General features: G+C 40.4%; 1 protein-coding gene across 2 annotated transcripts in view; it reads left to right on the forward strand.

The window, feature by feature from the left end:
* The first annotated feature begins 1,164 nt into the window (after nt 1-1,164).
* Nucleotides 1,165-25,482, forward strand: part of TEK (TEK receptor tyrosine kinase) — a 100,515-nt gene continuing 76,197 nt past the window's right edge. For both annotated transcript variants that reach the window (XM_061200477.1, XM_061200478.1), the window contains exon 1: nt 1,165-1,671. In XM_061200477.1, the coding sequence (XP_061056460.1) occupies nt 1,620-1,671 (52 nt within the window). In that variant the 5' untranslated portion in view covers nt 1,165-1,619. The remainder of the gene's footprint in view (nt 1,672-25,482) is intronic.

Consider the following 25,482-nt stretch of genomic DNA (forward strand, 5'->3'; position numbering starts at 1 on the left):
ATAGAGAATGGCATTCTGGAGGAGGCTTTTAGGACTGAAATCAGAGACAGAATGGAAAGACGAAAGGAAGTGAATACGTTAACACAATTAATGAAAGCCTTCTATGAATTAGACACAGTGCCAGATGTTTTTACGGATTTTTAAACCTCATTTAATCCTCTCAAAAATCCCCTTGATGGAGAGATTATTGTCATTTTATAGCTGTTGAAACTGAGACTCACAGTTTCAGTAACTTGTCTCAGACCACACATGGCTGAGCCAGTATTTGAACCCAGGTCTGCTTGAAAACACAGCCTGAGCTTTTCTACCCCAGCTGCCTGGAAACATCAATTGGTTCTTGAGATCATCGCTGATGTGATAAATAAAACCTGGGACAGAAATCAGGCAAGACTAGCAGCATCTGCCTTTTCCTGTGGTGAGTAGGAAAAAGGATCAGACAACTCTTTCCTCCGGCATGAAGGCGAGGCGATGACTGAGGTATCGGTTCTCTATGCTAAAGTCAAAATTCGTATTTTGGTGAAATTGTCATCTGGATAAATTTAGGGTCTCTGATCTCATTGTAGGCATGGTTACCCCAATGATTATTTTCCTTTTGGCCTATGTACTCTCTCTGCTCTTATGAATAATATTTTTATCCCAATCTAATCACTTATAGTATTTGGTTTTTATACAGGTTATTTTTAAAATTTTGGATACAATTTTCTTCTGAAAGTAAGTTGGCCAGTAACCACGAAATCCCTCTTAGTATTACTAAAACCCTTCTCTGCCAATTCTTTAAGAAATTAGATCATCTTCAGATGAATTGTTAATAAAAAATTAACACGGTGGCCAGTAGCATGGATATCTTTGGGCTCTTGGCCAAAAGATAAGCCATCTGTGTGTAAGAAAACAGGCTAACAATTTTGGACTCTGGTCTCTGTGGCCACAGTGAGCATTGACCTCACTGTTAATTACCCAAATTAATTGTTTTTAGGGGTTGTGTTCTCTCATCACGAAAACTTCTCTTCCCAATTCAAACCATGTGGGTTAAAACAAGAAAACAAAAGCCAAAACTGCTCCCCACACCCAAAAGCCCCTTCTGTCAGGGCTCCCAAGTAGACCCGGGAGAGCTGTTAGAGGGCTGAGAAGGGCCAGTCATCAGCGCATACCATACATAGGTGGAGGGCTTGTTATTCTCAGTTTCCCGCCTAGGAGAGGATACCCCTATTGTTTCTGAAAGTGCTGACCAGGACCCACACTTCCAACTAAAATTCCTCTATCCCTCCAACAGCAGCAAAAGCAGCAGCAGAAGCAACTGTAATAGATAAGTGTTTTGATGAATTGCAAGATGGATAGCGCTTACAGTGCCCCCAGCCTTGCTGATACCAAATGCCTTTAAGATACAGCTTTTCCCATCCTAATCTACAAAGGAAACAGGAAAAAGGAACTTAAAACTCCCTGTGCTCAGACAGAAATGAGACTGTTACAGCCCGCTTCTGTGCTGTTCCTTCTTGCCTCTGAGTTGTAAACAAGACCTAGTAGGACATGCGAATGGAAAGTCACAAACCTCTGGGTGTTTGAAAGGATCCTTGGGACCTCATGCACATCTGTGGAAACTGGATGGAGAGATTTGGGGAAGCATGGATTCTTTAGCCGGCTTAGTTCTCTATGGAGTCAGCTTGCTCCTTTCTGGTAAGGTTTGGCTTTATTATCTTTAAAAAAATATTTTTAACAGAGTTAGTGATTCTGGGCTCTCTCACCAACGCTTAGTGCTGGTTAACAAGGGGCAGCTGTGGCACAGGGACTGTTTCTCCATGAGTCTCCGTTTAATATATATAAGGATTAACATGGAAAGTCCTTGTGGCATGAACTGATTTTTCTAGAGTTTCTCTTCTGGATTATTGCCCGCTGTGTTACCACAGACTCTGTGAGGACTGATTAGGTCACTTTATTTGAAGAGACACGCTTACCATAGTGCATTATTTTACTGTTCCTCATTCTAGATTGTTTCCTTACTCTGTAGAAAAAGAAGAGACCTGGCTTTACCTGCTTCAAAGAAAATCTTCAGTCATTAAAAAAAAATCAAATTCATGCTGAGAATGATTCGGACCCACTTAAGGCATTGTACAGATTGTCATTTTTAAATGAGAACAAAAATGCTTTTCTATAAAGATTTCATATTTGTATCCTATTTTAATCAAAGCAGTCAAACGTTAGGCTTTTTGGTTTTTATCTTATAGTTGGGGTCAGGGAGATTAGGGCTATATAATTTTTGTTTTATTTAAAAAATATTTGGCACATAGTAATTTGTAAAGTCTTTATTGGCCCAATGAAATGAAAGTTTAGGCAATTACCCAGATCACTGGGCACAGGAGAGTAACAAAACCTATTGTGGGTTTAAGGAATGGTTGGCTTGAATGTTTTTAGATTTAGGTTGTCTGTTGTTCAGATTCTCTAGATGGCGGCGTGGCTTGTAGTTCACTCACCCTATGGGATATCTATGAAAGTGGTATCAAATCACGAAATACAAATAACAACTATAATGGCCATCAATCTCTCCCCTTCAGTTTGAAAGCATTTGAATTATTGTAATGAAAATAGAATTGATATAGGAAATGAATTTGGGAAAATTTACTGAACTTAATGGTGTGGGCTATATTAGTAGAATTTGATCCAAGTATACATAAGTATGTGCTAATTATTTTATATTTTTCATATGTTTGCAATATTATATTATTAAATATTCAAAAAATTAATCCAATAAGATAACAGAATTGCATGTTTGTTTATAGCTCTTCAGTTTGTTTTCAGTGATCAATTATATTGAGGATTTAATCATATTTTAAGACTAAGAATGTGTAAACTGCTGAAAATGAAAGATTATCTGAGATAGTTTCAGTATTTATGTAGAAATTTTTTATATTCATGTAGAAATAATGTTGATTTCTCCAACAATATGCATCTTTAAGCCAAATAGTTATCATAATTCCATTTCGGTTTGCTTTTTTTCTGTGTGATATTTATTAGTAACATGAAGTCTGGAACTGCTTCTACATCAGGGATTATAGTCATGCAAAGCCCAGGGGTCCACAGCTGCTCTGAGATACTTTTTAGGTTAAATAATATACACACACACACTCTGTTTTAATTCATCTTTTTTCCCCATAGTGACCATGTTATGGCACTTTGCAATATAGGCTTAGAAAAGATGTCATAAAATCAAACAAAAAAGTTATGTGGCAAAGTAGTTACTCTGTGTCTAAACCAAAACCACAGCACTAACTTAAGCAGGGTGAAGCCCAAAGAGAGGGGTTTCGTGCTCTTGTTGAAAGGAAGGGTAACACCAGCAAGGTTGGTTTCTGGAGTAGGTCTGTTGTGCTAAATCCTAATTTAGATTTTCCATCTAAGCCTCCATGAATATGAATACTGAAGGCCTGATAATTGCAACAACAAGAATCCAGCATGATTATATCTACAGGCATAGGATCCCATTCTTCAAACCAAACTCCACTGGTAGACTACAGTAATGGAGCAAGGGGCTCATGACTTATGGATTTCTCTCTCTAGTCTAGTGGGTTGTTCGTCATTCCTTTTTTCTGAACAAATAGAACTGAAAAAAATATCACATTTGCCTCAATGAAGGTGACTCTGGGTGGTAGATGCTAACCCATAAAAGGGTTGGAGGAGGTATGTAGTTTTTAGAAGGCTTCCCTCAAATCCACCTAGATTCTGGTAGATTCCCCTCCCAATAGCAGATCATGGACAATACCAGCTTAGAAACAAGTTCTAAGAAACATACTAGATTTTCCCTACTCTCCCATTCTCACCAAACCAGGCTGCTCTCCCAAAGAGAAAAACAAAATAAAACTAATCACTCTTTCTGCTTTATCATAATATGTCCTTTGTGATCAACAGTGATCCAATGGGAAGCCTCTAGTAGCATGCCTTCATGCCTCTTTCCTGTCTCATTTGACATTTTAAGTAACAACCTGGGTTCAGAGATAGTGAGTATCTTGTCTGGAGTGGCAGAGGAAATTCAGTTATAAGGTCAGGGAAGTGGTCCCAGATGGAACCTCCTGATTAGGGTTGGTCTTAGAAGGCTAGTTATCAAGTCTGAGTAATCAAGGGTGGAGGCGTAGAAGCTGGGAACAGAGACACACCTGGGAATTATTCTCAGAAGGAGGAGTTTTGCTCTCTTCACAGATGCTCCCTCCTAAACATTGTTTTTGTTGGGAGTTCTCAGCATTTCCCTTTCAGCATTACCCTGGGAGAGCTTCCTTCAAGAGTCTAGTCCTTCTAAGACATCTCTCCAGGAGGGAAGAACTCTTCTAAGTTCATCTCAGAAGACTATGCTATATCCTCTGGGGGATTCAGATGGGTGGGGTCCAGTTTTTTCTGACATTATCAATTCATCTCCTGGAGCTCTATTCCTAAAAAGATATGTGTGTGATTGTGTCACCAGCTTATTCCCTGTAGATGGCTTATTGGTAAGAGCACAGAATCAGGATTCAAATAGATTTGTCTAGGCTGGAAGGGTGAACCAAACCCAAAAAGATAAATAGATAAATGTCAAAAGAGATAAATGTCAAGTTATGCATTTGGATTCAATAAATAGATGACGTATGTTCAATGTGAGAGAGACCTGGTTTGCTGAGAGTTCTAGTGAATGACATCCAAGTTTTGGTGATACACAAAATTTGATGAATTGCAAGGAGCCAATTTATAGGCGCCAACACATGCTTTACTTGCTAAAAAGGTAATACATAAGCTGTAAGCGTTTGCATAGTAAAAATATAAGGTCAGAATTAGAGATGGTAATCACTTCAATCTGCTGCTCAAAGCACATCCATTAAACACTGAAGACACTGAACAATTTGACAGCAAACACAGTAGGCAAATGGGAAGGTAAGTGCTTTAGAAACTTTGTCATGTGGGAACATTTAGTCAGGAGAGAAGAGATGAAGGAGCAGCATTTTCATGGGTTTCCACATAGCAGACACCATAGATTGACACTGTATTTTGTCAGGTCTGGGATCCAGGGGTGGAGGGAGTTGCACAAAAGACAGAGTTTGGCTTTGTTGATGGAAACCTTCTAAAAACTGGATCACTATCCCCCTGGGGAGTGAGTTCCCACACTGGAGAGGGTTTGGGCATGGGTTGGGTGATCGATAGTCTTTAGGAATGTGAAAAGAAAATCCTTTTCATTTCACTAGCTGTGGCTCCTCACTGACCACTTAGCAGGTAGACAAAGGTTCAGAAGAGCCACCAAGATCTTTGCCCACTGAAATCAAACTGAGTTTGTTTTCTGAATGTGGACCCAGATATGGTCACTTTATGCTGAATTGTAACTCAGTTAACATGCCTTAGGAGAAGAAAAACCACATACACTTGTGCTATTATGACTCAATTTTGAAGACACTGCTCTATGAGGCTGAGGTGGATCTCATCAAGAAGGCAGGAGAAGGAGTTAAGAGTATGGATTGTGAAGTCACACACCTGGGATTAAGCTCAAATGGGATGACCATGGGCCAGTTATTTGATTGTTCTAAAGCACAGTTTTCTCATCTTTTACATTTGAGAATACTTTTTTCCCAGAGTTGTTATAAGCATCAAGTGTGATAATGCATGTAAAGTACTCAGCCAGTAAGAACTCTCTTAGTAAGTGAAGCTAGTGTAATCAAAAGAGAAGTGTTGCTATGAGGACCATTGGGCTCATTCAAGACCAGTCCAATCTTTTCCAGGTGTAGGGGAGTCACTTACTACTCATAGAAGCATTCTCCTAAAAGACTTCAACATAAGCCAGTTTCTCAAATTTTGTGCTGATCTCTCCCCACTTGACAAGCCAGAACACTTGGCCTACTCTCCAGTGCTTTCCCTCACCTATCCCTGCTCATGGCTCTTCTACTTCAACCAGGCCCATCTCCACCATCTATGCATACTTTCCCCTTGGCTCTTGTTCATGCTGTTCTATCCATTTGGAAATGAAATCCACCATATTCACTCTGCAAACAAAATTCAACTCAGTTTGCCTAGGCCAACTCTTCCTCGTGTTCTTCCCCTAATTCTGAGATCCCTTCCCACACAGGCTGTGCCTTTGAGCTTTAGACACATAGATTTAGCCCAGTTAACCTCTAACATTGTTGACAACAGATATTATTTACTTCTTATTCTCCGTAGTGCATGGAGTTTAATATGCCATAGTAAGAAACTTTTGGTATACCATGGCAGACCTGAAAGAAAGAGGGAAATTGTTTGTTGTCGTACAAAGGGCTTTTAAACATTGAAAGGATAACAATAATAATCAAGTTCATATATATTGCAAGTAGTATTCACTCATATCTTAAAAGGTTGGCTTATGTTAAATATTTGATGTAAATAAGGTCAAAAGAAAATCCCTTTTTTCCCTTAGGTGTGAAACATAAAAGATATACTCACGAAAGTGGGTTTAACAAGATTTTACATAATATTAGGTATTGTATGATTGTTGAATATTACTCTAAAGATACACATAGTTTTATTCAATAAACATGTATTGAGTTATTGCTCACCTTTCATTCATTCATTCATTCATTCATTCATTCACTTAACTATCATTTCAATCAATGAAGACATACTGAGGACTTACTTTTCACCAAGTACTGTACTGGATACCAGGAATGCAAAAAAGGATGAATTATTTTTTCCCCTTGCTAAACTCACATCTTAGTAGGAAGGATGACTATAGGCATATAAATTGTAAGATGCTATGATAAATAATGTAGTAGGGGTACATCAAAATCTAGCTTTTCAAGAGCTATAAAAATGTTTATTGGCTTCAATGACAAAAGCAACTTTAAAATCCAAATTAAACATAAATGGCTAAAAACATATAATGTCAACTTCATTAATTGCTAAATTTAGTATGAATAAAATTTAGTATTGAAAATAATCTGTAGGATAGATTTTCCTCACTTTGCAAGAACTCCTAAATAATAATGAATATTGCCAAAAATTATGGCTAGTGTAGTTATGAGTTACTCATAGCCAAATGATTTTAAAACGAAGTAGATAAAAAGGAAAAGAAAGAACTTCCCATCAGAGGGAGCAGGTGGTGTGAAATAGCTGGGCAACTCAGGGAAGTTAAGTCTGGAATGTAGGGAGGAGGTAGTGAATTAAGGTTGGGTTCAGATCAGGAAGGGCCTCATAGGCCGTTTTAAGTCATTTGTACCTCTTTCTGTACACGTGGAAATTTAGTATGGTGTTTGTTCTATCATATCTGATTTATGTCTTGGAAAATTCACTCTGATAGTAGTGTGAAGCATGTATTGACACGGCAGAGACTTAGGCCTGGACCAGTTTGGCTTCCCAACACTCCAGGCAGGGAGGCTTAGATGAAGAAGGGGTTTGAAAGTGTTTAGGAGGTGAAACGGTAGGGACTGGTAATTGGTTATATATTGGAGGTTGTGGGAAGTGGGGTGCCTAAGCATTGCTCCCGGCTTCTGGTTTGGGTAATGGTGCTGCCATTCTCTGTGTTGGGAAACATGGCAGAAGGAACTGCTTGGTGACAGGCTGGCATGAAGCAAATAATTATTTTGTACATGTTGATTTTGAATTTCCATGTTAAAGGTGGATATTTAGCAAAATTTGGCTCTCTGGGTCTGAAGCTCAGAAGAAGAGGGTCGGGCAAGGGATTGAAACATAGAAATCTTTGCTTATGGTAAGCGAAGGCATGGGTTGTATACCAAGACTTATGTGAAAGGAAGAGAAAGAGCAGATAGCCAAGGGTTCTATGAAGAAGCAGTCAGGGAGTTGCCAGGAGAGGCAAACCCAATCAGATTCCTTCCCTGGGATTTCAGAGAATTGGTGTTGTGGTAGCTAAGGAAGGAGAAAGTTTCAAGAAGGGGACAGTAAGACGGGGATAGCAGAGTGACAGCCTCTGGGCTTGGCATGGGGGCACCAGACTGCAGGTGTATTATTTTACAGAGAGCCAGCTGCACTGACAGCATTACCATGCCAGAGCTGGAAAGATGTCAGAAGATCAGTTAGCATCAATCCCAGCCTTCAAGAAAGGGAATGTCTAAAGTTGCCTCCCTTATTTCTGGAATTTTAAACTGATAAGCCAATTCCCACCGGTCTAGCCAGACTATTCCTCAACTCGCCTCACACGTGCAGATTGTTTTTTAGATTGAGCCTTGTCTGCTTTCCTCTACATCCTTCCCCCACCGCCTCCTTTTGTCCCTTCAGGACCATCTTTCTCCCTGTGTTTCTTCCCGAAGGCTGCAGGGGCAGGTGTGGAGACATGGATCTGCCAGATGGGCAGAGCCCTGACTCTTTTCAACACATCTGTTGATTAGAGGGGGTGCGTTCCCACTGCCTAGTGGTGCCATGTCTAACATGGTACGCACGCAAGGAACAAAGAGAGGGAGAAAACCTAAAGATGAGCAAAAGGAGCCCATTAGGCAGCCAGCTGAGGGGCATGTGGGCGGCTGCTGTTTGCTCTGCCTGCCCAGGGCTTGACCAGTGAGGTGTGTGTGGTGGTCACACCCATCTCAGCAGATCTGTCAGCTTTCCCGCTTTTGTTAGAGGGTGATATCATGCTTCCTGGGGGGAGCGCTGGAAGACAATGCTCGGCCACTTTCCTCCAGATACAATAGGCGGAGTCAGGAAGGCAGTATTGACATTGCTGGGGCTGGGAAGGCACTCGCTGCTCCGTGGCCGTCAGATGGTGAACCAACTTAACCTTGGCACACAGGGCCTGGGTTTTGCAAGGCGTCTGGCTCCAGAGCCAAAGGGGACTCCACCCTGGGGACAGGAGTGCTTTAGACATCTGGGAATCTGGGATGGGCTTCGAATTCTGATCCCTGTGTCAAAAACAACCGCAAAACAATAATAGTACCAGGAATAACAAAAATGGCTACCATCGGCCGAATGTGGCTATGTGCCAAGTGTTTAATATGATTTTTCAAAATTCTTCTTTTTTATTTTATTTTTATTTTTGTTATTATTATTTTTGGCCGTGCAGCGTGCAAGATCTTAGTTCCCCAACCAGGGATCAAACCTGTGCCCCCTGCAGTGGAAGCATGGAGCCTTGACCACTGGACTGCCAGGGAAGTCCTAATATGATTTTTAATATCTCACAACAATCTCACACAATAGGTATTATTATTTGTTTTATTTTAAAAATAGATGGTGAAACGGAGGCTCACAAAGGTTGTGACTTGACTAAGGTTAAAATGTTGTGGACATTCATTATTTGGGACTGCCTAACATTCCTATTTTTCAAAAGCCACCATGCTTTCCCTCCATTGATGGGACTGCCAATCACTGATCAGAGTGTACTGTCCATCTGAAGACAGCGGTTGCTTCAGATGGAGGGTGCATGACCCAGTAGGGCCAGGTAGACTCTCCTCTGGGAATTTATGAGCAAGGTGTTCTCTTTCTTCAGTGAGGACACTGTTTACCTGGAGCCGCCAGCTTCCCTTGGCCCTTGAAGCTAGTCTTTGATAGGAGAGAATGATGACAGAGACAGAGAGAACAGAACCCAGACAGGCACTCTGAAGTTATCTGAGCCCTGGATCCAATGTTTTTAGATCGGAGATCCATCCCTGCCCCTTCGAGTTATCGGAGCCAGTTGCCTTTATTTGCTTGTGCTATTTTGAGTTGTTTTCTGTCTCTTGAAAATGAATAGTCCTGAGTGACCACATGATCTCAGTAGGAATGACGGTGGCAAGAATTAAACTGAGGGCTTCCCTGGTGGCACAGCGATTAAGAATCCACCTGCCAGTGCAGGAGACACGGGTTCGAGCCCTGGTCTGGGAAGATCCCACATGCCGCGCAGCAACTAAGCCTGTGTGACACAACTACTGAGGCTGCGCTCTAGAGCCCGCAAGCCATAACTACTGAAGCCTGTGCGCCTAGAGCCCATGCTCCGCAACAAGAGAAGCCACCGCAGTGAGAAGGCTGTGCACCACAACGAAGAGTAGCCCTTGCTCGCCGCAACTAGAGAAAGCCCACGCACAGCAACAAAGACCAAATGCAGCCAAAAATAAGTTAATTAATTTATTAATTAAAAAAAAAAAAAGAGTTAAACTGAGAATGACCTGAACCCAAATCCTGGGCTCTTTCAAACACTTCACTGTGTTCCAACTAGTGTTTCATGGTCATCTCAGGCTGGTTTCCAGAAAATGAGACTGATAACAGTACTTATTTGTGTAGTTTTAGGGGAAGATTTTAAAAGATACTACTTAAAGTTACTTAGTATGGTGTGGGTACATGATGAGCACTCAATAAAAATCAGATATTCTTAAATTGTTTACTTCTAAACAAAGCTGGAGGATCTTATGTCACTTTATGCCAGTCTTTTCAAAGCACGTCTCCATCCATGAGGGCAGGCAACTCGTGTTCTATGCCGGATGGAGCTCCCTGGCTTCCCTTGGGATAACTCAGCATTGGTACCCTAAGCCTGGCCTTGTCTCAGGGACAAAGAGAGAAAAACTTAGAGCTGTGCATTCTTGGGTTTTTGCTAAAAATCTGGAGTGCAGGTGAGGGAATTCCTTCCCATGGCCCTACCAGCTGGCAGGATGGTGCTCCCGACTTTTCTCCTGCCAGCCCCCAATTTCCTGTTTTCTCAGGTCTTGACTAAACAGAGGCTCTAGGATGCTTTGCCCTAGATTGTTCCCACCTCATTTATTCCAAACCTATTAATTCCTAGTTCTTGAAAATTTTCTGTGGCATTGTCAATTCCCAGTGCAGTATGGTTCACTTCAGACCAAGCCCATTATTGAATTTTTGGACCCATCCTGGAGTGCATGTGTGTATGTGCATGTGTGTGTGATCATAGCTCTGCCTGTATTTCACCATCATCTTGCCTTTAATTCCTCCTCCTCTTAGTCTCAATTCCTCTTTGTGTCCAGCACCTCTTGAATCTGGAAAGCACTTTCTAATCTTCCAGAGTTGATTTAAATACCCACCTATTTTACTATTCATTGCTACCACTCCAGAATCAAAGAGCAGGGTGGCGGTGGTAGTTGGTTGTGGTCAGCAACTTTTCAGGAGCCAGTCTTGCCTACCTCACCAGGCTCTTGTGATTCTTAATCCCTCAGGCTACACTGGGGGTATATTCCAGTCATTCCAGGATCTTTGCAGTTTCTAAAACTACACCTTCATGCATCCAGGCCTTTGTGTACACTGTCCCTTCTGCCCAGAATATCCTCTTCACTTTCTTTTCTTCACCTGACTTATTCATGCTTTGAGATTTCTATCAAGTGTCATTTCTTCTAAGAAGTCTTCCCTAACCTTCTTGCATGGATTAGGTCCCTGCCTTAGCCTGAATTCCACCAAAACAAACAAACAAACAAAAAAAACCCCGTGGACTGAGGCAAAGGCATATGTGCAGGTAGATTATTGGGAAGTGATCCTAGGGAGCAAAAGTGAGGGACTAGGGGAATGGAAGTGTACAAGCATGTGTTATCACGTTGGCCACTGCCTCAAATGCCTGGTGCTCCAGACCTTTTGAGGAGCCTTATGAAATGAGACTCAAGGGCATTCATCCATTGCTCTCCTCCCCTTTATTCAAGGGTCATATAGATGCAAGAAGCTGATAAGCTACTGCTGGGGTCCTATGCTCTTGTGCCAGAGAAAGTCCCAAGGGAGGAAGTGAGATATCCTCCCATGGGCTCTGTGTGAGCTACTTTGATATTACACCTGCTCAAAGCTCGTGGAGGCCTGCTCAGCTGCGGCTGCAGAAGCAGCTGAAGCAAGACCTGGAATGGGGAAGATTTGCATCGGTGCCCAAGAGGTGTTGGATACATGCACCCTTGTGCTTGTCTCTGCCATAGTACTTAGAATATTAAATTACAATTTACAGTTTACTTGATGGTTTGCCCACTAAGCTATGGTCTGTGTTTGACATATCAGTAAGAGAAATGCTTTAATAAATAGTTTTGCATTGGATTAAACGTTCTGACCTAGTGCTTTCCTAAGTGTGCTACATATACTACTGCTGGCCTGAAAGATGATTTAATGTGGTGCTTGGAAGAACATTTTTAATTATAAAACTTATTTGTATATATAGATGTATGTGTGTATGTATCATATCAATCATGTAATTTAATGAGTATTTTGGCATTATTTGAGGCTAAGGAAAAAAAAGATGAGTTAATTGAAAGAGAATGGTTAATAGAATAATCGTACAAGTCTCCTGTAGACTCAGCAAGAATCATGAAAATGATGTATTCATCAGTGCAGTTTAAGAGACACTGCTCTAACTGAATGAGAGAGCCAATCCTTTTTAGAACTCTGTTTTGTGTATGTGTGTGTTCATATAAAAAATAGAAAAGTAATTTGGGCACATAATTAATACGATCCTAGTGACATGGACTAAGTGGAAGAGAGTCTCTTGATGATCAACCTGTCTCAAAAGACCGTCTTGGACTCTAATATTGCTCCTCTCAGGAAACCTGGAAAGTGGGCATTTATTAATAAATTACAGACAAGACCTAGTTTACACGTTGGGCATACTGAGTGTTCCTCAAAAAAGGCCCAGTAGTCAGCCAGCAAAATAGTAGGCCATGCCCAAAGTAGAGGAATGGATAGGTCAGTTATATGCATTCATTCAGGCTAACATTTACTGAGCTCTTTCCATATTCTGGGAATCTGCTGGGCATTAGAGTTACAAGCATGGTTAAGAGAGGGCTCTGACTTCAGGTGGCTTTTAGTCTGGTGGGTAAGAAGCTCTGCTCTGTTAGAGGCAGACAGTGCATGTTGGAAGCATCGAGGCTGGAGGGAGTCATTCTGGAAGAGAACAGGGGTCTCACTAAGAGGGTGACATTTGAGAAGGATGAGCAGAATTAGGCTTTGTGGAAAAGCAGGAGCGGAAGTGAGGAGGAAAGGTATTCTGGGCAGAGGAAAAAGCATGAAAAATGAGGAATAAAAAGTTTAAGAAATGTTTGTGCAGTTGTTCTATGTGGCTACCCTCTAGGGTACAAGGAATAAAGCTAGGGAGGTGGGCTGGGAAGAAGGTAACTTGGTTTGAGGTTGGCTGAGTGGGCAGGGCCAGAGTCAGTTATGGGAGTTGTCAGGATATAGGATGAAGCTGTGTGAGGGAATGACATTGCCCAAGAAGAGGAGAGAGGGTGGTTCTGGGAACACCTCTGTCAAGGGGTGATGTGGGTGGAGGAAGAGGAAACTGAAGGCATTCAAAGAGATAAACCAAAGGACGAGGGAGTTTCAACTACGTAAAAATTTACAGAGGCAGGAGCCAGGGTAAGGAGAGAGACTAGAGAATTTGGCAATTAGGTATTGTTGCAAGGCATTTTCAGTGGATGGGCAGGGCTTGGGTTGAAGAGTAAGGGCGAGGTGAGGAAGTGGAGTAAATAAGCATAGATTCCTTTCTGAGAGATGTCCCATGTCACGGCAGCTTCCTGTTTCCACGTGCTTTTCTGTAAGCCTGATTCTAGGGTGATTTGGTAGGAGACGGGGTGAGGTCTTCTTTGCCATTGTTGGTTCAGGGTGCTGGGAGAATATGCCGAGGTTTGAAGGAAGTAGAGAAAAACCTCTTCCATCACAGACATTCTCTCCTTCCCATGGATGTTGTCCCCAAGTTGCCTGAATTAGATAATTATTTTAATTTCACAAATACATGGTAATGGAGGTACATGGAGGTGCCACACACTGTTACCTGGAATGAGGAATATTAGAATGGTCAAAGACTAAAAAGATGATCTAGTTCAGTGTTATTGAGTTGTCTTCGCATAATACTAATTCCAGGAGAATCGCTGAATCCCCCCCCCCCTTTTTTTTGAGTATCACATGGAGCTAATGTTTGATACCTTAAGAAATGCTGGTTTGATTCAACCTGCTCATTTTATAGATGCCAACAATGAGGCCCAGGGAGTTCAGCGCTTTGCTCAAGCTCACTCAGCTCATTAGAGGCTATCTCTTCACTTTAACAGAGAGTGTGGAAGGCAATATAAATTAGAGCTTAATGCATGTACTGTTTGGTCAGACTGCCTGGGCTTGCATTCCAGTTTTATCATTGAATTGGTTAGCTATTGCTGTGTAACAAACTACTCCCAAAACCTAGTGGCTCAACCAACATTTATTATCCCTCATAAGTCTTTGTGTGATTCGCGGCTCGCCTCATCTGTGCTGAGCACAGCTCTGAGGTTCTGCTTCAGATTGCAACAGCTGGTCCAGCTCTGCTTCTTGCTGTAGGTATGTGGGTTGTCTGGGTGACTCTGCTCACATGTATCTCATCCTTCTTGGATCAGCCCAGGGGATGTTGTTCTAATGGTGATGTTAGAAACACATCACCATTAGAAACAAAACAGCAAGTGTCTTCTTAAGGCCTAGGCTGTGAACCAACACACTGTCATTCCCAAAGTCAAGGTCCGGGAACTACGCTCTGCCCATGATGAGGCCAAAGCAAGGGTTCGATACCAGGAGGGCTGAAGAGTTGGGGCCAAAAATTCAATCTACTACAGCCGCTACTAGCTTTGTGCTGTGGTGCAAGTTACTTGACTTCACCTGTAAAATAAGCATCATAATAGCACTTACCTCTTGGGATTTTTTCTGGGGGGGGGGGTGGGGATTAAATGAATTAGTTCATGTAAACCATTTAGAACAATACTTAAACTTAAACACTAGGTAAATATTAAGATTGTTACTAATTTTATCCATCCACCCATCACCATCCATGGGTGATGGAGGATATTTGGGGTGTTTGCCACCGGAGCAGCTATGGAAGGGTTAGGGTTGACTTGATAAACTGGCTCAGCATCAGCCATTCTCCACTAGCAGAAGGGCTCAAAGGAGTGACCTTCTGAAGATCCTCCAAATCACTCATCTATAAATTCCTTTCTTTTGCTTATAAGTGTTTAAAAGGCAGCGTGGGCTGGTTTTGTGCTGCTTGGTTCTCCCAGCCCCCTTCACCTTGTGTATCTCACACCCAGAGTCAGCAGACCTTTTCACACAAACCATCTGCCAAGAGGTGTGGAACTGGAGCCAGAAACACACAACAGCTGCAGAAGCTCAGCCATATTCAGAGGCCTGTAGTAATCTCACAACAGTCCTAGACACAGCCCTGACCACTGCCTGACTCTAGAGTACATAAACCATCAGCAGAGTGTAATTCCATCGTGAGTAATACATGAATTCTGCCAGCTGCTTCTGGAATCAAACAAAAAACAGTGTTTTTGCCAACTGGAGGAAAAAAATCACCATTAATTGCATCACTGTCTTCCCAGGAAGGCTGGGAGAGCCAGTGACTCAGGTTAACTTCTGCTAGAGGCCCTCTTCCTCTCCTAGAGGTCACTATCTGATGGAACTCATGGTTTAGAACTCTCACCAAGTCCATCTTTCATCTTGACCAGCTGGTGTTTTGAGCACCGACTCTGGGGGCAGATGAATCTGGGCTGGAGCCCCATTCAGCAATGTGATAGCTATGTGACCTCAGGCAAGTCATTTTCACCTTCCTGTGGAAGGGGGATAATAATGTTACCGCACTAAAAAGTTGTGAGGATTACATGATACAAGTAGGTCAAATGCTTAGCCAAGTGCAGGTTCATAAAAAAAGCTCAATGAATATTAGCTATCGTTATTTCTTCTGTATCCCTATGCCACTAGCTATTGCTCCTAGGAGCATCCTGTCTCCAAGATGCTGTATAAACATTACTATGTTCCATTCCATCCCATTTCAACCTATCTCATTTCTTCCTAACTCATTCTAGTCTTTAATATTTTTTGAGCTCCTACTCTTTGCCCAACCCTAGGTCAGCAAATATAAAGTCCGTGCTGCTATGGAGGTTCCTGTTGGGATGTGAGTTGCAGATAGACATATAGTAGATTCTCGTTATTCGTAGTAGTTGTATTCTGTAAACCACCAAAACTGGGTTAGATTTCTACTAGTTACAACATTTTTGTCACCTGATCAATACATAACCCAGTTTTGCGTTTGTTTCTTTTGCCAAAAAAAGCACAAAAATGTGAAAAAGTGGCACCAAATATACCATCCAAAGGACACTGGTTTACAGTATGAGAGCCCAGGAGAGCGATGCGTGGTTTTACCTCAGTCTGGAACAGATGCATCTGAGGACTCAGGGTTTTCCCTGCTCTGCACATGTGTTCAAGTGACGGGGAGGGCACCGAGAGTATAGATTTTGAGGTTGTAAATAAATTATAAGCAAATTCACAGATGTGGAATCAACAAATGATGAGGACCCACGGTTGACACAAATGCCTAAACGGCTCAAACTGCAATAACATTTCCATGGAAGTACAGGGGAAGCACAGGAGAGAAAGCAAGCACAGATTCAGTCTGGGGCAATCAGGATCCTCTGACTGGAATCAGACTTTCAAACGCAGGAGGGCGTTTCTGACAGCAGGCAGTAGAGGTGGAGGCGTGACGGGATGGAACCGTGCGGCTGGGTGCAGCCAGCTCAGCCAGACCGGATCGTGGGTGGCAGGATTTCTGCCCCTCCAGCACTGTACTGTGTATCCCAGATTTGACTGGATGGCCTCAAGCCTTCTCTCACCCACATCCATTTAGAAGCAAGACTCAGCACTCTGAGACGCCAAACAAGGTCCTGAAACGATCCAACTTTGTCGATCAGCAAGTAACAAAGAACTTTTGGTGGGTCAAAGGAGAAGATGATTTGTGTTGTCTAGTGTGCAGAATAATAAATTCACGAGCAGATGACTCTCTGGTCCTCCGGCTAGATTCCTCTCCAGCTCCCAGCCTCCTCATTTCTCCTCCCTGCCTCCCTCTGCCTCTACTCTTCCAGGCAATTCCACTTTCACTGCTGTTTGCATACACCACTGCAAAACCACAGCCAGCTAGCCGTCCGGCCCCTTCTCCTCTGGAATCTTAGCAGAGGCCCTGTATTGTTACTCAAGCCTGGCTTTCGGGAGTTTTTACTACCCTCCATTCCCTACTCCAAGGGGATTATCCAAGTGTTCATCCAGTAAAATATTTCCTCCATATTTTGGCACAAGCAATAAAGAAGTACAAGGTCCCAGATGAGTTACCACTCCCTAACACTGCCCCTGCCGGTCACTCCTGACAGAATAAGGATTTTCTTATTGTGGATGTATGATTCATGGTTTCTGCAGTTTTTAAAGCGCCTACTCCAGGTTGTAGCCACAGTAGATATTCACTAAATGAATAGATTTCTGCTAATCTGATGATTTGGGGAAAAGATACATTTTTGTCATGTTTTCTTCCACAAAACTGATATGTAATGTTAATTACTATAGTTTTCTTATATATTTCACAGCAAGGTTTTGCAGTGTTCATCACATTAAGTTCTAAACATTTCTTCCTAATAATTCTCATCAAAAGATACTGTTTTCTAGAACCTACAAAAGAGTGGATATATGTATATGTATAACTGATTCACTTTGCTGTACAGCAGAAACTAACACAACATTTTAAATCAATTATACTCCAATAAAAATTTTTTTAAAAAATGGGATTACCATATACTGGTCTACCCTGAGTTTGAGGGCCAAATGGAACTATTTGTGAAGATGCCTGTAAATGATACATACAATAAATATAAGGTAGCATTTAAAAAAAAAAAGATTGTTTTCAAAACTTAACAAAATAATTATGAATTTTATCATGAAGAATGAACAGGAGGACTAGTTGAGACAGTTCTGGGGAAAAAAAGAGAATAATGTCTTGGGAATAGCTCTACTAGATCTTAAGGCAGAGTATAATAGTGTAATAACAGTGGGGTACAGTCCAAGGGTATAAGCACACAAATCAACAGACTGGATAGGCCAGAACTAAATCTGAGTTTATATAAATTTTTTTAAAATAAATTTTTATTTATTTATTTTTGGCTGCGTTGGGTCTTCGTTGCTGCGCGCAGGCTTTCTCTAGTTGCGGCGAGCAGGGGCTACTCTTGGTTGTGGTGCGCAGGCTTCTCACTGTGGTGACTTCTCTTGTTGTGGAGCACGATCTCTAGGCATGTGGGCTTCAGTAGTTGTGGCTCGCAGGCGCTAGGACGCAGGCTCAGTAGTTGTGGCTCGCGGGCTTAGTTGCTCCGCGGCATGTGGGATCTTCCTGGACCAGGGCTCGAACCCGTATCCCCTGCACTGGCAGGTGGATTCTTAACCACTGCGCCACCAGGGAAGCCCTATATAAAATTTTAATATCCTATAAAGGACACAAATCAGTGGGGAAAGGAATAATAGCTCTGGGAAAATTAGTTTTCTGTTTGGAAAAAAAGAATTGTTTAAAAAACCCATCTGTTACCGTATACCAAATTCCAAATGGATTAAAGAGTAAATGTAAAAAAAATCAAGCCATCAAAAGAAGAAGATGGAAGTGAATATTTATTGACTTTTCATATGGGAAAGGCCTTTTTAAGTTTAAAAACAATGGAAGAAACCACAAAAATAGAAATCAATACATATAGCTTCATAAATATGTAAACTGTTAATCCAACAATAAGCAAAACTAAAAGGCAAAGAACAAAAGAGAAATACTTGCAACAAATATGGTGTATAAGAGATGAAAATATTTCCATAAAAGAAGCTTATTGGAATTGATAGAAAAATATCAAAACAACAATAGAAAAAAGAGAGGAACAAATAATTCACAAAAGGAGGAAATGCAAATGGCTAATAAGCATGTGAAAAAGTTCACCCTCTAAATTAAAATAAAATCAAAGTAAGATACTACTTTTGTATATCAACTTAGCAAAGTTTAAAAAACAGAAGAGAATACTTAATAATACATGGCTGGGGTTGGTTAAATGTTCACTCTCATACACTGTAGCTTTTTAGATAGAAATGTGACACTGTAAAGCAAAATGTTGTAATAAGATCTAAAATATTATCATCGGATTAAGTAAAAATTCAAGATAAGAAATTGTATTTGGTTTTTACCATACAAAAAAGTTATATATGTTGCTTTCTGCAATTTATATATGTTCTGGGAAAAAAAGAAAGGATATATATCAAAATGTTAACAAGAGTAACAATGTTCCTTTCTAACCATTTCTCCTTTCTCACTATGTTTGGATAGGCCTGATCTGGTATTTTAAGAAGGATTTCATAATAAGGAGATATATTTTAAAGTAATTTATATTCTGAATGGTCTAAAGGACCATTAAATATATTATTTTTGTGGTTTTAGAGATACTCTGTTGATTTTTATTATTAAATTGTTATCACCTAACAGGATAAAAATAAATATAAAAGGACCCATATTTATCAGGACTGCAATCTATTTTGAGTCATAAAATGTTTATGACTGTAAAGATGTTAATTAATGCCGAGTTATTACAGAAAAGGGATTCCAGAAACAATCTCTTCCTTGGACATTTTTATTGGGACATGCAGATGGCTTATTGAAATAAGGCCAGGAAAGACGATGAGAAATGTTTCTTTCACAGTATTCAGTTGATTTTTAAAGTTTGGGAATAAAAACTACTATACAGATTAAAACTCTGGGTAGTTATTCCAAATTATGACATTTGCTTTAGCTTCCTTAAAGATGCATATTTTTCTGATCACAAAAATAATTCATGTTCATGTAGAAAAATTTGGGTACACAGAAAAACATTTAAAAAATCCAGCCACTATAGTTAACTCAACACACTTCTTAATGATATAAGATATATATCATATCTCTCTCTCTCTCTGTGTATATATATATATATGTATGTATATATGTGTGTTTGTATATATACACAGAGAGAGACAGAGAGACAGATTTGATTGTTTGGTTTTAACATCTGTTAATTATCGTCTTTAAACATAAACCCAGTTGTGCAAGTTCCCTTTTGTCACGGGAACTGAAAGAGAAAAATAAAGGTCTCAACCACGGGATCATTGACCATAAGCCAGAAGAGACCCCATGGAAAGTGAAGTCACAGAGCTAATCCAAGTCTTCTGATGCTGCCACATTAGAATCAAGTAATTTCTGAAACAGATACTTTCCTCTTATCCCTGGACCTCTTCTCATTACTTGACTTAACACTGAGAGATGGAGTGAGGATTCAGGGAAGTGTGAGGGATGAGGGTTTAAGTATCAAAAGTGGGATTTGAGTGTCATACACACACTCTTTGTTAGTAAAGAAAAGCTATTATTTGTTAATAGAGAAAAGAGTCATGGCTTGTTTTTAGGGTCATGAGATAGTTGGGAATGTCCAAGAATGCCTGGTGTCAAAGGGCATCTTTCAACGTGGTGTGACTTCTGGCTCTGTCTTTAGCTCTCCCGTCACCATCTTCCTTATCAACCTTGGGAGCCACGGTCAACTGAGATTGAGTAAGCTGAGGGATGCAGCCCACCACTGCTCTCCACAATCTTCCACCATGGCTTCCTTTGTAATTTTAGTGGCCATGTGACATGTCCAAACCCGAGAGCCAGTGTTCTCAGCTTATTGCTGCTCTTTGGTATTTATATCAAAACTAATTACCTGAGTATGTCTGATTTTCTACAGATCTCCCACTAGACTGTAGGCCAGTGGCTTTCACACTTGTGTTATAGAGCTCTGGGTGTTCCAAGGAGGTGCCATGCGGCTGCCATAGCTGGTGAGGGTGCGGACTATGCCTGTCCGTCTCTGGGCCCTACGCCTCTACTTCGCCCCAACTTCACCCAGAGTAACTCTACTCTATTTAGTTCACATATTATCTTCTCTATGATATGACATTCGTTAAAAGTATGTCTTTGCTTAAACAAAAGCACTTTAGGGAACCGCTGGCAGAAGTTGTAGGATTTGCTCTGGCAAAACAGCCCAGAGCTGGGAGTGATAGATGGGTATCCTGTATGAGGAATTACTGGCTAAATCAGTAGTGGCTCAAAGTACAGTTTTTGAAACTGAAGTATGAGCTGTGGAAAGCTAGTTTGTTTCTTCTATTTGCTGTAGACTGGAAACAGGATAATCATGCCTATGTAAAGGCTGGTAAGGTGTTGAATGGAGGTTTGAGACTCTTCTAGGAGTAAAAGGGATGCATCTTAAGTCATGAACTTTATAACATTGATTTTTGTCAGTGTTATGTTGAAGTTTGTTTGCTGGAGAGCAGAGTTTTGGGTGGATGAACTGTTATTGCATGGATATTAATATTATGTATACTTGAATTAGAGAGTTAACATCGTCTCATTTACTCTGTGAGATTTACTGCCTATAAACCTGAAGTTTGGGAATTCCCTTGGAGGTCCAATGGTTAGGGCGCTTCCACTGCAGGGGGTCCGGGTTCGATCTCTGGTCAGAGTACTAAGATCCCGCAAGCCTTGTGGCAGGGCCAAGAAAAAAAAGAAAAGAGAAACCTGAAGATGCTTGGGGGAGACTATTGAATGTGTGGTTATTTCTTCTTAAGTTGACCATTGGAGTGTTCCTCCCTTTCAAATGTTAAAATTTTGAAAATAGCCACACTAGCCTCAGCAACCAAGTTTTAATTTCAACTACACACAATAGAGCAAACATTCTGGCTTCCTTTGAATACATTGTACATTCTACAGTCTAAGAACTAAAGTCAGTTTAATCCAATTTTTGACTCCTCTAGGAGCCAAAATTAGGAGAATCAAAAATTCTATTTGAAACCTAGGACTTTGGCAGATTAGTCACATTTTAAAATTCTGAATCCAGGGATTTTGGACTTCAGTTTGTAGAACACATGGTAAATCTTGTTTCCCACTGATGACTTTAGACTATAAATGTGTGTCATTTTTAGATGGAGTCAGATTTCATCATTAAAGAAACCACAGATTAAAATTTTATGGCCTCTACTAGAAGTCAAGTCCATTTGAAGAGCTAACAAATTAAGAGGGTGGAAACTTTAGCAGTGCAGCCCAGAATGCCAGGACCTGGATGGAATGTAGTTCCCAGCGTCCAGAGGCCAATCAGGCTAACTGAGCTCATTTCTTGCCCATGTGTGTGTTGCTTCTCTGGTGTGTTACTACATGGAAAAAAGGATGTGAAATAAATTTTAAAAAGGATACTTGTCCTACTCCACCATTATTGTGCTGGATAGTATTCATTAGCTCACTCTCGGGACCTCGTTTTCTTTGGATGTAAGATGAAAATAGTACTAAAAATGTTAGCTTTTCCCTGTGATTAGCTCTGCAGGCAGGATCACACCTCAGGAGGATACAGTTGTGACTACTTTGCAGAGGAGCAAACCCCATTTCTCTTCATTAGTCCCACAACTTTAGAGAATCATAAATCATCATCATTATCATCACTGTTTATTGACTGTTCCACTATTTGCCACACACATCATTCCTAAAATTTACAAAAGATTTTTTCATAGTGTGTAGAGCTCTACATTTATTCATCCTCAGTGAAGTGCTTAGAGGTAAGTATCATCACCTCCATTTTACAGATGACCAACCTGAGGCACAGAAGGCTACGTAATTTGTATATGGTCCTGTATTATACAAGTAATACGTGGCAGATCTGGGGTTCACACCCAAGGTGACTGATTCCCTAGCCTCTGACCACACACTGCATCTCTCTGCTGTTCAGCCATGCGACGCTTCCCGGCGCTCCACTGCAATGTGATCTGCTCTGAGATAAATAGAACCCTGTGCAGGGCATATGGACACACAGAAGGCAGTTTTGACACCTCAGTATGATGAAAGACACTACTGTAAATCCAAGGCTTAGTGTGTAGAACGCAAGTCACTTGCTTTCCTTTCAAAGAATTCAATTTTTTAAATGTTTATCTTTTAACTTTGTGTATACAATATACCACCATCCAGAGATAGCCACCGTTAACATTTTCTAGATAAGATTGAATTTTATATCTCTCCCTGGGGAGTTCAAAAGCCCTCCTCCAGGTTTCCCCTGGAATTCCCAGTGCACTTACATTCCCATGGTTACCTCCTACACTGAGCTCTGGCTTCAGTTTTGATTTAAGTAAACGCATGCACTCCCTTGCTCACTTCTACACGTGTGGTCTCTGTTGAACTTGGTGTCAGCCTCGACATGTAGCTCAGCCTTTTACTTCAATTAAAAATAAAAATGGCAACAATTTTTTCTGCATGCAGACAGACACACAGGTACAGACAGACACAATCACAAACACAGAGACATGCAGACGGATAAGGCATTGTGAGTATAACGCACTTAACTCCTGAGTTGAGAAAAAGATGAGGTTTGCACTGTGGCAATCCAAACAACTCCACCATGAATATCACACTAGCCTATTTCTTAAAGCCCTTCAGCTGCCCATCATACTGCTTGGCCTTTATCTTTCCTTCTTCTCTTTCCCTTTGTGTCACTCATTGGGCTTATGTTAAATTTATAAATTAATTTAGGAAGAATTATCATCTTTCCAAGATTGTGCTTTTCCACTGAAGGATACAGAACATCTCTCCATGTCTTTAAATCTTTTTTATCTTTGGTAAAATTTCATAGATATTTTCATATAAGTCCTATACATTTCATGTTGGGCTGTTAAGTAATAAGTGATATCCTAAGGCAATTGTGATACACTAAACCATTCTTGCCTTCTGAGGATACACCCATAGTATCTATAGAAGATTCATTTAATAAACTGCTGAACTGATTTGCTAATATTTTATTTGGGATTTTTTGCTTTTTCACAAGTGAGATAAGGAGTAGTTTTCTTTTCTCAGCTATTTATTTTATGTTAAGTAATAGGATTTTACTAGCTTAAAAGAATTGGTAGCTTTCTATTAAAAACTTTTTTTTTATATTACATAAACTCATCAGCAAAACCAGCTGGCCCTGTGAATTTTTGATGAGATAATTCAGGCTTCATAATTTTGAGTTTAAGAATTTATATTTCCTAATCATTATATATATATATTTTCAAATTTATTAGCTGAGAATTATACATGAGATTTTCTTATGATTTAAAGCATCTTTTCCACAAGAGCTATTTTACTTCTTGTTTTACTCTCAGTTTTAGTTTCTAAATAGATTTCAGAGGCTTGCTGTTGTAAATTTTACCCACACCAAGGACCAGCTCTCGGAATTCTCATTTCTCTATTTTTAAGTTTATTAATATTCTTATTTAGCTTTATTTTTTCTTTCTCCCTGACTTTCTTAAGTCTTGTTAGTTCTTTCACAAATGTTTCCTGAGTACATTTCTTAGTTTTTTAAATACTCATTAACAAGAAAAGTATTTAAAGCTATAAATTTGTCTCCAAAAGTAGTTTTGGACTCATTGTAGCAGTTTTGAAAGTAGGGTTCTTAACAAATCATGTGCTTTTTAGTTTTTTTTTTGAGAATTAATGATTATTTAGAATACTGCTTTATGATTTTTAGCGGGTTGATTTTCTTTTTTGTTGTTGTTGTTCAATGATATGTTGTTAAACTTGATTTATTGTGTGTGGTGTGGGATTGTTTTGTTGTGATTTGGGATTATTGCAAAGACAGTTTCCCTTTGTTGGACTTCACTGAGTTGTGTGTGTGTGTGTGTGTGTGTGTGTGTGTGTGTGTGTGTGTCTAGGATAGCATGAGTTACAACAGGGCTGATATTCCACTGTGTTGTACTGGTTCGTCTGTACCAGCTGTTAGAAGAGTGAAATAATTCTGTGCCATCTGGTAAATAACTGCTGCTTGGGTCTCCTAAGTTCCCCTTGACCTGCGACTTTGGCTGCCTAGGTCACTCCCTCAGGACCTCTGGACCGCTTCACAATTCAGCAACTAAAGTATTAATGTCTGGCCCATCAGGGTCTTTCAGAACCTCTTCTGCTACCCAGATCAGTGTTCATGGGCCCAGGTTGCTAAATATTTTGAATATCACCTCCGAGCCATGCCAAGCTTAAGTTAAGCAGGTTCAACTATACCTGTTTGGTCTAAAAGATCTACAAATATAAAATAGTGCATGTGATTTCAGTTGCCCTTTCACTTCATAGACAGCTTGGTCCCTGTTCTGGGGCTTCTCATGCTCCAGTTGTGACCCCCATGTTTGGAGGTAAATACTTTTTGTGCTGCCTGGTTCCTGAATACCAGCCAACTGCTTTATCTGGTTCTTATCCAAAGCAACAGTGATCTGTCCCAGGGCTGGAGGAAAACCTAGCTGTTATATTTGTGCACAGAAGATATACTTCCACATTATCTTTCATGACCGATTTAAAGGATTGTCAAGAGTAGTGCCATGTATACACAATTTTTACCTTTGCCACTGATCTTTAGAACTCTCACTCCTATTAAATATGTTGCTCCATTGGATATACTCAATTTTGATAAGTACTGCAGGAGTGATTGGGGAAAAAAAAGGCGAATTCCGTATTTTAATGTATAGAGTTATATATATCTGAAAGATACATATGTAACTACACATATGTCTAATTATTACTAAATTGTAGTTTGATTTTTAGTCATCTTCATTAGTCAAAATTTGAGAGAGGTATAAAGCACAGAACTATTGTGCTTTCCTCACATTCTTTTTGCTTTTACCAGTTTTTTTCTGTATTTGATTCTATATGATTTATAGCACATTGATGCATAACCACTATGCTTTCATTATGGACTTTACTTTTTATCAGTGTATGTAATAGGTGTTATCCCATTCCATGCCTTCTATCCACTTGTCTGA

The sequence above is a fragment of the Eubalaena glacialis genome, chromosome 9 (genome assembly GCF_028564815.1).
Source record: "Eubalaena glacialis isolate mEubGla1 chromosome 9, mEubGla1.1.hap2.+ XY, whole genome shotgun sequence".
Taxonomy (NCBI): domain Eukaryota; kingdom Metazoa; phylum Chordata; class Mammalia; order Artiodactyla; family Balaenidae; genus Eubalaena; species Eubalaena glacialis.